Here is a 17,212-nt window from a genome sequence, read left to right as displayed (position 1 = left end):
AGCCTTCACGCTAATATTCTGTTAGTTTGGTTGTCGTGCTACAAATAATGGCAGGAGGGCAAAGTACCAAAATGGCACCTGACATAAAGGTGAGTAACAAACAGAGATGTGTTACTGTATTCCTCACTGTCGAATAAATTGCACCCATTGATATCCATCGACGTTTGCTGAAGGTGTACGGAGACCATCCAGTGCATGCGAGCACAGTAAGGTCGTGAGTAGTGCTTTTCAACAGTGGCGAAAATGACAGTCTTCTGGGATAGGCGGGGTGTGATTCTTTTGGATGCCCTGGAGCCTGGAGAAACTGTCAGTTCTGGCTAAGCTGAAAGGCTGGATTTCCAGGGTCAGGCCAGAGAAGGAAATCTTTCGCTTCCAACGCCATAAGTCCAGGCCCCACAGAAGATTCGCGACCACTGAGCACGTTGCAAAATTTGGCTGGACTGTCCTACCACATCCACCGTATAGTCTGGATTTTGCGCCTTTAGACTGCCATCTCTTTGAGCCTATAAAAGATGGACTACGTGGGCAGCAATATTTTACAGGCAAGGATGCTGTCATTGCAGCTATAACAAAGTGGCCTGCCTCTGCTGGTTCTAATATTTTAAGCACGATATGCAGGCTCTTGTTCATCGCTGGAAAAAATGCACAACGAATGGTGGTGACTATGTGAAAAAATAACTGTAACTAGCTGAAACTTTGCTCTCTGTATCTGTCGTAGTTTCCATGAAAATAAATAAGAGACATTGTTTTCGGAACGATCCTTGTATGTTATGACAGATGTAAAAGAAATTACTCTGTAATGAAGCCGGAACTAAAAAAAATCTTAAGTGTTCACAACGACAAGCATGACAAAAAGTTACATTAACTATAATTACATTAAAATCCGGGTACTGATGTATACTCTGAGTAGGATTAATAGCTTGTTCCCAACGACCGTACCTTGAAGGATATGGAGGAGTACATTTTGAAGGCCGGGTCGCATATTTAAGTAAAATACCTCAAGAATAACACTGAAAATTACATCCAGTATATGTGGACCTTGTGACGAAATACTTGACTGCAGGAATAGGAAACCAATATGATTTCACGAGATACTCCTTTCGGTAAAAAAAAAATTGAGGACTAGTGAATCCGTAATTCTTAACCGATTATTGTATCTCCCATACAGACTGTTCGGGAAATTCCATCCAAAAACACAAAATAAGACGCGAAAGAGGATTATTATGGTATGTCAGATAATGATAAAAATTACACCATAACTCACAATTTTAATCAAATCAAAAGGGACATATTGCATTTCTGTTGATAATGTACTGTTAATCAACCTTCGGTCCAAGTATCAATCAAAATATCCCGAAGTTGCTTACACTTCCTAAAATGGCTTTCGTGAACCTAGAAATAATTACTTAGAAGTTACATAAACAAGCAGAAGCCTGATTATCAGCTACCTATAAGTTACTTTGTAAGAACTGGCATAGGATAAGGAAACGGTACGTGTTTTACTAGAGTACAAAAAAAAATAGAAAACAAAATATTTCTGCACCGAAAGCGAGTATGCAAATAAAAAGTTGTTCAAATGTTAGTGTCAAACAATTTACGGTTGTACATGCAAGGTAAATAAAATACATTAACATTGTAATGGGTTAGGCCTACAGTGTTACATAGAAAATGACACTTATTCGTCCTGGACGAGAGTCTCAGTTGTCCCAGCGTTGCTGCGAAACTATGCGGAAGAATTTCTATCATTCATAACCAGGCTTCGAGACTTCGGACCCAATAGAGCAGTTCACTAGGACATGCCCATAACGGCGTACTGAATATAGTGGTAAAGCGTATAGTGGATGGGGGTACTGTAGAATGGATGCCAACAAATATGAAAAGGAAAACGCTCGGATTTGGAGGTTCTGACAAATAATTTGATTTTCATACAAACCTCTTTTCAAACTGTGTCTGAAACTATTACACGGTTAGAAAAGTCAGAGCAAGAGATGCCGGAAGCCCTCAAATTAGTTGAGGAAATGACACAGAGAATTAATGAGGCACCAAGTACACCGGTTACTGAACGTGTAAAACAGAAGTGGAAATCAATTTTACGTAAAAATAACGGATATGGAACTTTGTGTAATGTAAACAGGAAATTAGTGGATATAGAGTCACCCGAGAATAATAGACTGTCTCTTAGAGACTGCAATGATATTAGGTGTCTTTGTTTTGCTCCTATCACGTCATGCGACGTAGAGCGCAGCTTTTCACAGTACAAAATGTGTTTGGCAGATAACCGAAAAAGATTTACGTTTGAGACATTCAGAATGTATTTTGTAGTACAGTGCAATTTTATTCGGTACGTAACTGCACTTCCTAAAGACGACCAATAAGATAAATGAAGAAATTAAAATTGCTACATGTTTATTTCCACCATTAACACTGTGTATAATTAAACACAAATGCTTATAAAAGACAGGAGAATAAATGCTTTTCACATTCTTTTGACAGAATATACATGTGTGTCTGTTTCCCCATACTACCGTACTCTACTCTAAATAGCAACGTTGTTACCTCAACACATCTCTACCTTTCACTATCTGCAGCGAGTCAGCAACCTATAGTACATACACAGTAAACTTATTATATCGGGTCTCAAGTCTCGAAGCCTGTTCATAACACATCGCCAGCATAGTACTGTATGTACATACAGTCTTGGAAAAAAGTTTTGTTACACAGATACTTTATAAGTGCCAGAAAAGAAGCAGTGCTCATGATCAGACATATAACGAAACAAAACTAGTTTTATTACGGCAACTAGACCATCTCTTGTGACCCAGGTCGCACGTCCTCTGATCATACGCAATGCCTCCTTTCTAGGACTTCCAAAGTATCTGTGCGACAAAACTTTTTTCTAAGTCTGTACTGCTACGAGCTGATTAGCTGGCCAATGTCAAGAGTGCGATTAGCAGTGAGCTAATACATAGAGATGCGTAGGCAATGAGGAAAGATACGGTGCTATTACGCGTTCAAAAAATATATACTTACAAAGTGCCACGTTAAAATTAATGAAATGAAGATATTATACAAATGCGTTGAAACTAGATTGTTCGAAAAATAATGGCAACATAGTTACTGTTTCACATTAAATTTATTTAGGTTACTTTTGACATTATATGCTTAAAATATAGTCTCCTGACATGTCAACAATACGTTGCTAAATTCTTGGAAGACGGCAGATTCCATCTACAGCATCATTTCTGAATATCTCTCTCACTGATAAATCTAAAGCTCTTCGGATGTCAACTCTTGATAGAAAGCGAATGCCTCGCTTTCACCCAACTTGCAATAGTTCGGTATGGTAGGACGTCTCTCCTACAGGCTTCTTGTAATGCCCTAAAGCACTGAGTTGCATGTTTTTCGTTTGGGTTTTTATGAAGCACCTTCGTTCGTACCTTTAGGGCTGTATTGTTTACTACAAATCAGAAACAGCCACTGTATTTACAAAATATGGCTACTTCGAGACTTTCAATATTGCATATTTATGAAACAATCGCTACTCTGTAACGTAGTACAATATTTCATTGGTCACCGCTAGGAGCACTGATAGAGCATTGTTGCCATTACTTATCGAATGCCTTAGTATAATACTGAGCAATACTTAATTTCTGCTTATTCACTGTCAAGTAGTGATGCATTAATTTAGTCATAGGTTACTTACAATAAGAGCAGGTTACTGAATGCAAATGCGTTGTGCATGGTTGATACACACATGTTTGGGGGAGCAGTGTTGCCAGACTAGCAACACTAAAATTCACCCATGTAACAACCAAATTCCATGTAATTTCACACATGGCTTTAAAATACATACATTGCACTATAGCTTAATCATGTAGAATATATATATATATATATATATATATATATATATATATATATATATATATAAACCCAGATTAGCTTACCGGCCTTTATATGAAGCACTTTCGTTTCATAACGAAAGTTACTTCAGTTTTAGAAGTATCTTTATTTCTTCATTATTCCTGTACATGAATTTTATATCTGTGCTGCATGCTTATTTTTCGCATTTTACTTGGTGCGTAGTCGTCCCCATGGCCGGGGACTCGTCCGTAGAGGCTAGTGAGATCCGCTATGGTGCACTTCTGCTCGTGGGTTTGGACGGGAAGGGCCCAACTAAAATAAACGGTTGTACCACACGCCTGGATCTTGACAAGGCAGATAGATGCACTGCAGTATGGGACCTGTTTCATAAATTTTGTACATGCATTACTAGACTCATTTATTTTGTTTTTTTTTTACGCATTTATTATGATAATATTTTTACGCATTTATTATGATCATGATATATGTATCATGATAATCGGTCAATTCATTGTGGAGTTATGTCATGTTATTCTTGCATCTGCATATAAAATTCGCCATTCAGTGAAAAATTTTGGGCATATCTAGGTTAATTAAAGTAGTGTACTTACTCATACACAGCTTTCTGCATCCAACGTTGGTTTAGTGTCCCTCCGGTATTCACACTTTTATTATAGTTATAGTACTTTCAGAAATAGGACTATCTATAAGTTGTTTATATAGTGTTTAAACTTATGTATGTATTATGCATATATATTATTTATGTACTGTATTTATTTATATTCAGTATTTTTTTAAATACAGTGTATTTTTTAACAGTTTAATCTTGAGTAGGCCTGGTAGAAATATACAATATGCGGCAAAACAAACGATACTGAAATGTTATTTAATTGCGTTCGTACAGTATGTGTTCAAAATGTGTATCATCACGTGCCACACATTGCTCATAACGTTTCTGAAGATTTTTGAACATATTGATGAAGAAGGGTTGCTGTAAGGACACAAAAAATGACGTTATCTTCTCGCGTAATTCGGGGATATTTGTAGGTGTGTCATCTGTCTTGAAAACGGATTTTTTCAACATGCCCAATATGTAGGCATCTGAAGCCGTGAGATCCGCTGAGCATGAAGGGTACGGGAATGGAGTTCCACACGAAATTAGACCATCTCCTAAGTGTCGTTACAGAAGGGTAAGTGACTCCATCTTGCTGCAGCCATTGTCGTTGGAGGGGTAAGTTTCTGTCGCGACAAAAGCGGCGCAAATCCCGCACGAATGAGGTAGTAATGAGGTCCCTGTAGAGTACCTGGTTTACTGTTTTTGCATTCTGTGCAGCATCCTCGACAAAATAAAGACCCAATATTCCATGACCCTGCACGGCGCACCAAATCGTAACCCGCGCACTGTGCTGTGATTTCTGGATAACGACATCAGGCCGTTCAAACCCTAAAAAACTAGTTGTTTGTCGGTTGATGTAGCCATCAAGGTGAATATGGCTTTCATCTGAAATCCAGATGTTGCAGAAGAAATTTGGATCCTGATACGTCATGGACAACACTAGGCTGCAATACTATAATCGGCTCACTCATCCCTTTCTATTAGACTTAAATGCGGTATGCAATTCCACTCAGCTCTTTAAACATTCACCGAACAGATCTATCTTTCAAACCAAGTTTCAGCGATGCTCATCGTAGACTACGCTTTGGGAGCTGTAACACCTGTTGGAGAAGTCTCCATGATTCTCGTTCATGGTGACGGTTCTTGGGCGCCCTGTTATCCCCTTTCGTTGACTTAAAACTGATCCCGTATGACGGAACTTGTCAACGACAGCTAACATTGTTCTGTTATTTGGTGCCTCCTTATTAAATCTCTCCTCGTACTATTCTTCAACGTGAAGCAAACTTAGGCCATTCTGACGTCCTACTCCGTATGACCGGAAATAATGTTCTACGATAATCACCTTCTCCTCTGTTGTGAGAACCATAATTGCAGAAATCAACACGACACTGAATTCACAATCTGTAAAACTATTATATACAATAATTAAATAAAGACTTCGTTACTAGGTAAACGTGGATAGCAGATGAGCAATAATTTCAGTATCGTTTGTTTTGCCGCATACCGTATTTGTTACGGGTCGTACATGGAGCAGATTAGAGAGACGGAAAAACTATACAAGTGACTGAGCTTATTGTTACTTTCTCCCCCCCATCAATATGACACAGGCCTATAGCGCTAAAATTCGTTCTCTTAGCCGACACCATCTCCCTCAAGTTCATTGTCAGTCAGCTGTCCGAGTTCATGAGCGGTGTCCAGTATTTCGTTGTCACTCAGACCTTTGAAAACCTGGGAGAAAGTCTATAAAGAGCCAAACACCTTCAAACAGAATGACAAAACTCATGTAACCCCTACAGATTAAGTGAAGTTTAAATAATCCACTCACAGCTACTCTAGAGTAACTGTACTCGTATTTTTATGTCACATTTATTTTTTTAATTGACTAAAAAATTAGTGGGCCTAGCTGTGACAATCCACAAAAAATTCACACAAAAGTCAAAATTGCATATACTTTTTTTTAATTTCACACAGTTTGGTAACACTGGGCAGGAGTCACACTCTCTCATGCCTCCGTAGAAACGATAACAGCCCTTCATAGTCTGCGTCGCAAGCCATATCGTCAGCTCGTAATTGTAGTTAGCTTTGAAACTTCGCTAGAAATAAAAACGACATAAGTTATCATGTGTTCTTCGATAAATAGTTACTTTTCGTTTGGGGGTTAAACCCTTAGCTGATTTTATATTGTGAAGTTTAAAAGAAATGCTGTCAGATAAAAATTTCAAACTGAGTCTCGGTCGGTGATAAAGTGCTGTACCTATATTTGAAAGGGTTTGTATTTGGTATGGGGGTTTCCCTCAACCCGTTAAGAGCAAATGCTGGGTAACTCTCGGCGTTGGACCCTGGACACATCATCACCTTCATTTCACACAGACGCTAGATAACCATAGCAGTTGATAAAGTGTCGTAAAATAAACACTTGTATATGGTAGATTACATATGAAGAATCATTGTTCTTCGTACACCGCCATAAAAATTAAATTAAGAGATAAAGAACGGAGACCAAAAATGAACACCGTATTGGAAGATCTATTTCTATGGCAACTCCAGAAATTATCGGTGTCATCCAAGACCCGATTTTGAATGATCGACGAATTGGGCTTAAATCTATATCAGTGACTTCGAAAATTTCCTATGGACGTGTTTTTCACATCGGACATCATGACTTGGGTATCAGAAAATTAATTGCTGAATGGATCCCGAAATACCTGAACGCTCATCAGAAACGACACAAAGTGACAATTTCCAAGTCGCTTTTTCGGCGTTTTGAAAAGGATTCTTGTAACTTTTTAATCGTATTGTAACTATGAACGGAACATGGATTCATTATTACGATACAGGGACAAGAACAATCAAAAGAATTAAAACACTATGTTACTCCCTGCCTAATGAAATCGGGAGGAAAGGTGCTTGCATCCGTTTTCTGGGACAAGAACGGAATTACTATGACAGACTACTTAGAACAGAGTAAAATTGTGACAGGAAGACATTATTAGGCCTATTATTATTCATTATGAACTGAACTTCGGGTAACGTTGTGGAGAAACTTCTTGGTAAATTTTCCAAAGATGTGCTTTCTTGCAAGAAAATGTATCCGCTCATATTTCCACGTTTTCGATTAATGAAGTTAGGTTTGAATTGATTAGCCGTCCTCCAGTTTTCCCTAGGTTTAGCCTTTTCAGACGATCACTTATTTCCGCAACTCAAAAAAAAAAAAAAAAAAAAAAAAACATATTGGAAGAAAAGCTTTCTTCGCATGAAGTAATGGAAAGTATTGTGGAAAAATGGTTTGCAGATTAAGAAAGCAAGTAAAGAAACTTAGAATTATTTTATGACCGTTGTGCTAAGTGTGTAGAGTTAAAAGGTGAATATGGTGGTTGAATAGATCTATATAAAAATGTCTACAGTAACTTTTCCCATACCACCTCGCATTATTAACAATTTAAAAAGTGTTTTGGCAATGTGGCTCTTTTGGCTAACAGACAGTAACTACTGTATCTCTAACATGTAGTCATAAATTCTTCTTTCCTTACTTAAATTAATCGTAATACAGTATTTTCCCCGTTCTGCATTGCTGATCTTGGACAGTGTTTTGGAACACCGCAGATATTGCGTGAAGATAGTCACACACGTGTTAGCAGACTGACAAGAGATACATTCGAAGACGTTTCAGCTTATAGTTGGCCTTCTAATATTACGACTGAACTCGGAAAGTGTGCTTTCGAACCAATCTAATGCCGTGAATATGTGAGAGAAACAGAGTATTTCGAATGTTCATGTCGTTTTTGGTGACTAGAGGGTGACAGAATGTCTAGATCAGTCACGGGCAATATGTTCTCGCGCGGGTACAAATAATCTACCTCTCTGCATATGACTAGAGATGGTAGATTTTCGCAATCACGATAAATACGAAATGTACCCATAAATACTATAAAAATAAGTATTTTTATGTTTAAAACATATTAATTGTAGTCGCGATAAAATGCGAAATTGAGTGCAAAATGCGAAATGTATGTAATCCTACGAAATAAGAGCAAAATTGCATTTAATCTGCAAACGAGCTTTTGAATGCAACAGTGGCTAGTCAGATCAATACCATTATTCCAAAAAAAGTGTTGACTATTAAGGCTAGAATTTCATATTTTATTCCTCTAGACTCATGTCACTTTTTTATGTGGTTATGATTATTTTCATAAACATTGCTAGCCAATATTAAAGACAATTCATAGGTTGACTGTCTGCAAATTTTATTTAGCAATGCAAATAAAATTTCCATTCTTTGTCCATGCAGCTATTCAGTCCACTGGTCACCTACCAATAGTGTGGATGCAGAACGATTTTCAGTAGACTAGGTTCAATTTAATTGTCACAGACAGGAGAAACATTAAAGGAGAGTAATGTTGAAATTTGTCTCATTTTAAACTTTGAGTGAGTGTCTTTAAAGGAAATAAGATAATTTTTGTCTAGAATAATTACCGTATTTTCTTGAATGCCCCGCGCATTTTATTTCCGAAATATAGACTACAAGTAAAAAAATACGAGTGCTCGCCATACTCGAAATAAAGCTGGCAACATTGTTCGACTTTCCTTCCGCACAATTCCTAAGGTGATAACACATGCCATTATCTTTTCACGCGAATGTTTCAATTGTAGACAATGTTAAATTGCGTTCAAGTTCAAGTGTGGTAAATGTTACCCTAGTGCGTCCCATATTTTCAATTTTAAAATTGAGTACCACTAAAGGTGTGGGATTGCGATCCTTTACTTGCAAGAAAAACTTGAAATTATCAAAGATGCGGAGGAACATGGAAATTGTGCTACAGCCCGTAAATTTTATGTAAGTGAAAGTTTATTAGAGACTGGAGGATCCTGTTTCAGGATAAAAATGTATTGTTATCTTAACTGTTTGTTTGTTTTTAATTTGTGTTGAATACATTTGTTAAAAGTTGTATTTTTATACATGTAGTTGGGACCTATGTTCTCTTCAATGTGCTGTCCACTTTTAAATTGAACGCATCGTACTTTCTTTTTGAACTCTTGTAGTGAGAAAGTGAAAATCTACAATATACTTACTGTATTAAGTAGTCTTTGCTAGCAGAGGAATATATTGGCACTGGAGTCTGACGCCACAATTATCAGAATTGCGGTCTTAATAGCGTAATTGCTCGTCAATTAAACACGGACTTGCGACCTCTCAGACTGCGAGTTCACGAAATAGTCTTCAATTATGCACCGTGTCAATCTGTCTGTAGATGTACTCGAATTCCCATAATGGAGCATCCACACATACTGGAAACATAGTTCCTGTAGATTGTATGCTTAAGATTTCGTAGGTATTTATAAATTTAATTTAATGCTGGATAATATTTATCTACAAGCCAGAGCTAGACACAAAATGTAAGTCACGATGGCGCGTAACATCGTTAAATGTCGATAACTTAGTAAGCCTACCTCTGAAAAGACAACACAAACCTATATGCAACTTAAAGAGTAATGTCTATGTAATTTATTTTATTAATAAATAATTTTACACGTTGTTATATAACTACTGAAAACATACAACAGTTTTTACTCACTCTCCATGGTTAATAGTTTGCCACATCCAAAGTACAAGAGTTGTACTCTTACATATTACAAGTGAACTGCTAATGCCTAAGTAAATTAAGTTTTTCAAATCTGTATTAAAATTTTAGATTGTGTGATCTGATTTAGGTTTTGGCACAATTTGTTAACAATGCTTTGTTACTCGTATATTGAAGAAAACTGTTTCGTAGTCCGCTGTGACGTAATATACAGATAAGGTATCATGTCGGCGCGAAGCAAGCATGCCGAGTACAAACGAATATGCTGTAATATTTAATAAAATTCAAAACAGCTTATATATTATATACAAGTACATTAAATGTTATACAACGGTCTCCGAAGAATGAAGAAAATATTGTGGTACTAGAGTCTGTTCCGAAGCTTGTATGGTTGATTATTTTGAAGCTTCCATGCAAACGAAACATTTAGATTTTTCAATTGCATTTTTCCAATTTTCGGACGAGGGATATACGGAGCGGACAATTTAAAAGTCCCGAAGCATTACCCAGCCGGTCGGCGACCTGAACGCCATGCAATCGCTGGCTTTCCTTTCATGAAAGTGCGGCGCTCTTCCCGCGTGTAGTCAATCGTAGGACAGTTGTGTTGTGCAGTTATGAGTGAGACTTCATCGGAGTAGTGCAGTTGTGTTGTGCATTCGTGAGTGAGATTTCATTTGAGTGTATAGAATAGCTCTGAACTGATGACACTCGATTACGTGAACCAGGTTAACCGGCAGTAAGGGACGGCTAGAAGTAGGGGTAGTCCTCTTTTCCTACAGAACACGATCAGAAGAAAGTGTGATGGGCTGGGATCTTTATTAAGTTATGACAGGAAACATAGTTCGCTACACCTGACCTATACTGTACTTACAGTGCGTTCGTAGCTAGGGCGGACCGTTCCGCGGCGGCCTTGGACTGGATGAAGATTGGCGCGCCTGTCGCCAGAGTTACACGTGAACGACCGGCAAGTCATGGGTACGGAACACTAACTACTCTACTAACATTAGGCTTACCTGCATCACAACAGATGTTGAAAGTGATGACCTTCAATTCGAACACATTCCCTATATCTCCGAAAACAATTCTGGTTCACTCGCAAATGTTCATATTGATTGATTGCCTGTATTTTTCTCGTGATGTTGTCCTTCAATACTTGTAACGTGTGCGGATCTGATGCGTACACTTTATTCTTTAACGTTCCCCATAAATAAAAAATCGCATGGAGATAGGTCAGGGGAACGAGGTGGCCACAATCCTCGACTAATTATTCTGTCACCAAACACACTTCGCAGTTTATGCATGGAATTCGCAGCGGTGTGCGCTGTAGCTGAATCCTGCTGAAACCAGCCACTCAATCGTCCATTTCTTGTTAGTTGCGGAAAAAAATATTTAAAATTGAAGTTACATAAACGTGTGGATCAACTGTTGTGTCGAAAAATATGGGACCGATAATTCTACTCTCACTCACTGCACACCAAACCCCAGCCTTTGCAGCGTGGTGAAGAACTTCATGAATAATATGGGGATTTTCGGTAGCCCAGTATCTATTGTTCTGAGTAGAAATGTGACCGTGAAGATGAAACCACGCTTCATCAGTGAAGAACGTTAAAAGTGGGTCCACGTCGCCATTGTGAACTGACTGCAAAAACCAATTGCAATAATTAACCCTACTTACAGGATCTCGTGGCTGTAGAGCATAAACTACAGTTACCCTGTACGGCTTAATTTTCAGAAGTTTCGTTGCCACAAAAGCTGACGTCTTGGAAATGTTAACCTCTTGCGCTAAACGTCGCAGTGATTTGCGGGGTGAGTGCTCTAACCGGGCCCCTACTTCATTAAGCTTCTCTTCTGTCAGTACACGGCGTTGTTGAACACGTTTCTTGTTCAAAAAATATTCTGTACGTCTGACTTTATTCACAAGCTCATGAATAGTTGAACTGCTAGGAATTCGAACACCTGCAAACCGATGTTCAAATTCTCTTCCACACGTTCTTGCAGGAGAGTATTTCACATATGCATCATAGAGAAAAATACATTGTTTAGTGTACTCAGCAATTATTAATAGACACTTTATCACCACGAGACAACACAATTTTACTCACAACACGTGCAAAGACGTCTTTCCCTCATGACAGATCCAACTCGACTGACTGGCGCGTTAGCGGTAGCTACAGCGCTAAACTGGCGACAGGCGTGCCAATCTTCACCCAGTCCATGGCCGCCGCGCAACGGTCCGGCCGAGCTACGAACGCACTGTAGTTCCAAATTGTAAGGTACATTTTGTTTCATGCCTTTAGGACTAATTAAATGGAATAAATAATAAAAGAAGAAAAATTGAGAATTACAAAATTAAATTAGTATTATACTAGAAAGCTAACTGATATATTATTGCGGTCGGGTAGTAACACAGCTCGAGAGGAATAGCACGACAACAACTTCATATAAACCATTCACCCTCATTCTACCCGAAAAAGTAGGTTTGTCTCTAAGGAAGACGAAGATAGGTTTCTGAATGGATGCCACCATTTCAGAGCTGGATTGTGCATTAGCGTTGCGCAATGCGTAGTCGTTGAGGACATTAATCAAGATAAGAAAGATTTTCGAGAAATACAGATCATGCATTTTGTCATGACACTCGCGATGTGCACTATGGGAACAACGTTTCTGTTGAGGTAGGAGTAGAAGGGAAGGTCGGGCGTCTGGCTACCGAATTCAAGGCAGAAACTAACCCATCCCCCTATAATTCATAAGTAGACTCATCCGATCTCGTGCGCAGCTCTGTAGGAAGAGTGGGGGAGTGTCTTGACAAATTGCATGAGCTGTACGTCCCAAGGCAGCTCCTATTTCAAAACGTTTTTCTTCTGTAAGCACATGACGTCTTCGTTTTCTTTTCTGGCCAGTCTCATAACCTGTTTCATTTTTCTTATTCTGCCACACAACTTTCGCACTTCATGTACAGTCTTAGAGTTGACCTGTTTGGCGAGTTGGTATAGCGCTGGCCTTCTATGCCCAAGGTTGCGCGTTAGATCCCGGGCCAGTTGTGCTTAAATGCGACAGACTCATGTCAGTAAATTTACTGGCATGTAAAAGAACTCCTGCGGGACAAAATTCCGGTACATCCGGCTACGCTGATATAACCTCTGCAGTTGCGAGCGTCGTTAAATAAAAAACATAACGTAATGTACAGTCTTAGAAAAAAGTTTTGTCGCACAGATTCTTTTTAAGTCCCAGAAAAGAGGCAGTGCGCATGATCAGAGGACGAGCGATCTGGTTCACAAGAGGACTAGTTAAGGTAATAAAATTAATTTTGTTTTTTGTATGTCTGATCATGCGTATGTCTCCTTTCTGGGACTTATAAATTATCTGTGTGAAAAAACGTTTTTCTGAGACTGTACGTCTTCAAAGTATCTGTGCGAGAAAAAGTTTTTGTAAGACTGTACGTCTTCAAGTTGAATATTACGATGACGACGCAGTGAATATCTCACCATTGCACAACACTACTGTACTCTCTAATGAAATGTCACATACGACTGTACAACACAACTGTCCTACTCCGATGAAATCTCGCTCACGGCTGGCTATTGGATTCGTGTATGCCTCTACATGTCTTATCTCATTTTAATAAAAAAAAATCTGCTTCAGGACAGCCACAGTGGATCAGAATGCAAATCCATCTGGATAAAATTAATAACTTCTCTCCTAATAAATTTTCAAGAAACTTTGTACCGAAATTATAGTGGCATGTATATTTTTGTTTTTACACATTCTGATTACATTTGTGTAAGAGGAACTACCCTTTATAGGGGTGTATTTTAGACAAAATTAATAACTTCTCTCCTGCCTGACATATTTATATGAAACTTTGCACAGACGTTACAGGAAGCATATATTTTTTTTGTGTACAAAATCCGATTACGTTTGTATATCCTTTCCTTTGGGTACATTAAGTTTTCTCCTACTCAACAGATTTTTACGACATTTTGTACCGAAGTTACAGGTAGCATATATTTTTGTAAAAACTCTGATTACGTTTATACAGTGTGGTGACTAGGAACACGCACCATAGCGATTTCAATGCTAAAATTTATACTTTCTTATATTAGCTCTCCTAAATATTATAGAAGAAAATGTGATTAAAGTTTTTTATAGAGGAAAAAATTCTGCATTCAATCATACCATGAAAAACAATATTTGACTGATGATAAAAATAATGCAAAATACTCTCGCCACAGAAACTGCTCTAATTTTTAATGCATGCTATTCATAGTTGGCCATGGATTAGTAAAAACAATTGAATGCGAAGATAGTGTTGTTTATGGTTCATTTATTACTCTGGGAAAATGTATTCCATGAAAGAAAGGGTTCAAATTATTAAATGGTATTATACTGGAGACAGTTTAGTAAGGAATATCCATTAAAACCGGCACTAAATCATACAACTGTTTCTAGAATTATCAGCAAATTCGAGAACACTGGATCTGTATTAGAAAATTGCAAATGCAACAAGCCTCCAAATGTTCATCCACAAGAGGAAAATGAGAATGTATTCAATGTTATAGCTTCAGTAGTTGAAAATCCAAGGACTTTAGCTAACAGATATGACATACATCATACAACGGCACTGAAAATTTAAAAAAAGGAACAAGTTCCACTCGTATAAATATCAGTATCACCAAGAATTAATAGAAGGGAAAAGTGAGTTTTGCTTTCAAATGATGGAAAAGGCCAATAACGATAGAAACTTCGTCAGTAACATTTGTTTTAGTGATGAATGTACATTTACATTGCATAATGAACCAAATGTTCAGAACTTCCGACTATGAACTTCTGAAAACCCGCACAATATTCTTGAGACAAGAACCGAGCATCCTCGAAAGATTAATATGTTTGGGCAGGAATATTAGGTCATCACATTATCGGACCATTTTTTTCTTCAAGAAAGCCTGGCAGGTGAAAGATTATTGCAGTTATCAGTAGAAGATGTAGTCTGCAGTGATAGAAGCTGTAGGAGAAAATAAAGAAATTTTGTTTCAAATTGATGGGTGTCTTGCACACAAGACTCGCACTGTTAGAAGTTGGTTAACAGATTCTTTTATGGCAAGATGATTGCTCCACTTCATACAATTGAATGGCCTGCCCAATCCCTTGATCCTTCTCCCAATGATTTTTTCTTCTGGGGGCATATAAAATAAAAATCTATCTTGAGAGGACATTTGAGGATTTAGATAACTTGAAAAATGCAATACAAGCAGTCCAACAAGCTACGATATCAAACATACAACTAGCAAATGTCAGACGAGAGTTTCATAATAGATTTAGTTATTGTTTAGCAGCAATTAATGGAGGTCTATTTGAACATTTATTGTGATTTACTAATTTATCATGAATAATATAAACATTGGTATTTCCAGTGTTAATCTGTAAAAAATGAATTCACATTGATGTCACATTCATTTGTTTCCCCTTTAAATTTTATCATAAGTGGTTGAATCCTAAAATATTTAGTTTTAAACACAAATATTAGTTATCTATGCCTACTGCAATTAAGTTTTCATTAAAGATGGTTATAATTACTTTTTAATTTTAATTAATTTCAAAGACTCTCATAAGCAAAATATTAATTTAATGCAACATAGAGGCAAAATTTTCTCTACAAAAAACTTCAATGAGATTTTCTTCTATAATAATTAGAGGAACTAATATAACAAAATATAAATTTTAGCATTGAAATCCCTATGGTGCGTGTTCTAAGTAACCACCCGATATAAGGTATACTGCCATTTTGTACGGGGTGCATTCAGACAAAATTAATAACCTCTTCTACTCGTATGTAACACATTTTTATGAAACTCTGTACAGTAGTTACAGATGCATATCTGTTTCTTGTGTGTTAACTCTGATTACGTTTATGTAAGAGGAACTGCCCCTTTATAAAAAGTTTATTTAGACGAAATTAATAACTTCTCTCATATCTAACACATTTTTATGAGACTTTGTACAAAGGCAGCATGTATTTTTGCGTACACTGACGTTCAAAGATATCTGACCTACGATTTTATGATAGTGTAAGCGAACTTTCCAACTACGGGATACGTCGGAACCAAAGATATAAACAATTGACAAACTTTGAAAGAGTTCCGCTGGTTCTCAATAGGTTGCACCATTATTGGAGCCGTTAAAAAGTGTCGGAGAAAATGATTATGTAGATTAAGCATAAATTATTCTCATAATTGTCAATATCAGCGGTTTTCAGCTAAATCCAGCGTTGTTTTTCAATCAATAGAGTGCGATGAAAAATTGAATTCTATAATGCGGGTGTATTTGTCTACAGTTGGCAACAGTGATTATTATCGTCGCCATCTATTCATAGAAGTAATAACTAAAGAATCCACACTTACACCAAGAAATTATCGATCACTATCGATTTGTAGAGTCAGATATCTTTGAACGTCAGTGTGCAAACTCTGATTACGTTTGTTTACCATCTGTAAATTTTGTACAAAATTTCATAAAACGTCTGTTAGATAAGATAGAAGTTATTAATTTTGTCGATATAGATTTATGTTCTAAGCCACTGGGCATAGTCTCGTGCTCTTTTCGAAGTGTATGATTGTGAAGAAGCGTATTGGGTCAAAATCGGCTCTTGAGAAATTTAATCCCGGACACATGAATCATGCACATTACCTCATGCTCTTATCGCCCATGAAGTAGCGAGTTCGTTTCGATCCTCTTTCTGACAAATCTAGGGTATACGAACCATGCACATTATGTTCTAAGCCACTGTGCGTAGTCTCGTGCTCTTTTCGAAGTGTTTGATTGCGAAGAAGCGTATTGGCTCAAAATAGGCTCTTAAGAAATTCAATCCCGGATACATGAATCAGGCACATTACCTCATGCTCTTATCGCTCATGAAGTAACGAGTTCGTTTCGAGCCTCTTTCTGACAAAGCTTGGGTATACGAACCGTGCACATTACTAAACGTCGTGTCGCGCTCTCATCAAACTCTTGACCACGAAATAGAGTGTTGGCTTCTATCCAAGTTCTGACTAATCTTGAGTATGTAATCTTTGCACGTTACTGAACGTCGTCTGGCTCTATTATGGAACTGATTGCCCACGGAGCAGCTCGTTGCTTTGAGCAACCCAAACTAATC

The 17,212-nt window shown here is 37.6% G+C and overlaps 1 protein-coding gene across 1 annotated transcript in view; it reads left to right on the top strand.

Moving 5' to 3' along the window:
* The first annotated feature begins 9,213 nt into the window (after positions 1 to 9,213).
* The window catches only part of LOC138705949 (facilitated trehalose transporter Tret1-like), a 55,036-nt gene continuing 47,037 nt past the window's right edge, over positions 9,214 to 17,212 (top strand). The window contains exon 1 of the mRNA XM_069834759.1: positions 9,214 to 9,314. Coding sequence (XP_069690860.1) covers positions 9,271 to 9,314 — 44 coding nt within the window. The 5' untranslated portion in view covers positions 9,214 to 9,270. The remainder of the gene's footprint in view (positions 9,315 to 17,212) is intronic.

The sequence above is a fragment of the Periplaneta americana genome, chromosome 9 (genome assembly GCF_040183065.1).
Source record: "Periplaneta americana isolate PAMFEO1 chromosome 9, P.americana_PAMFEO1_priV1, whole genome shotgun sequence".
Classification (NCBI taxonomy): Eukaryota; Metazoa; Arthropoda; class Insecta; order Blattodea; family Blattidae; genus Periplaneta; species Periplaneta americana.
The sequence above is the reverse complement of the archived record's forward strand: the minus strand, read 5'-3'. Positions and strand labels throughout refer to the sequence as shown.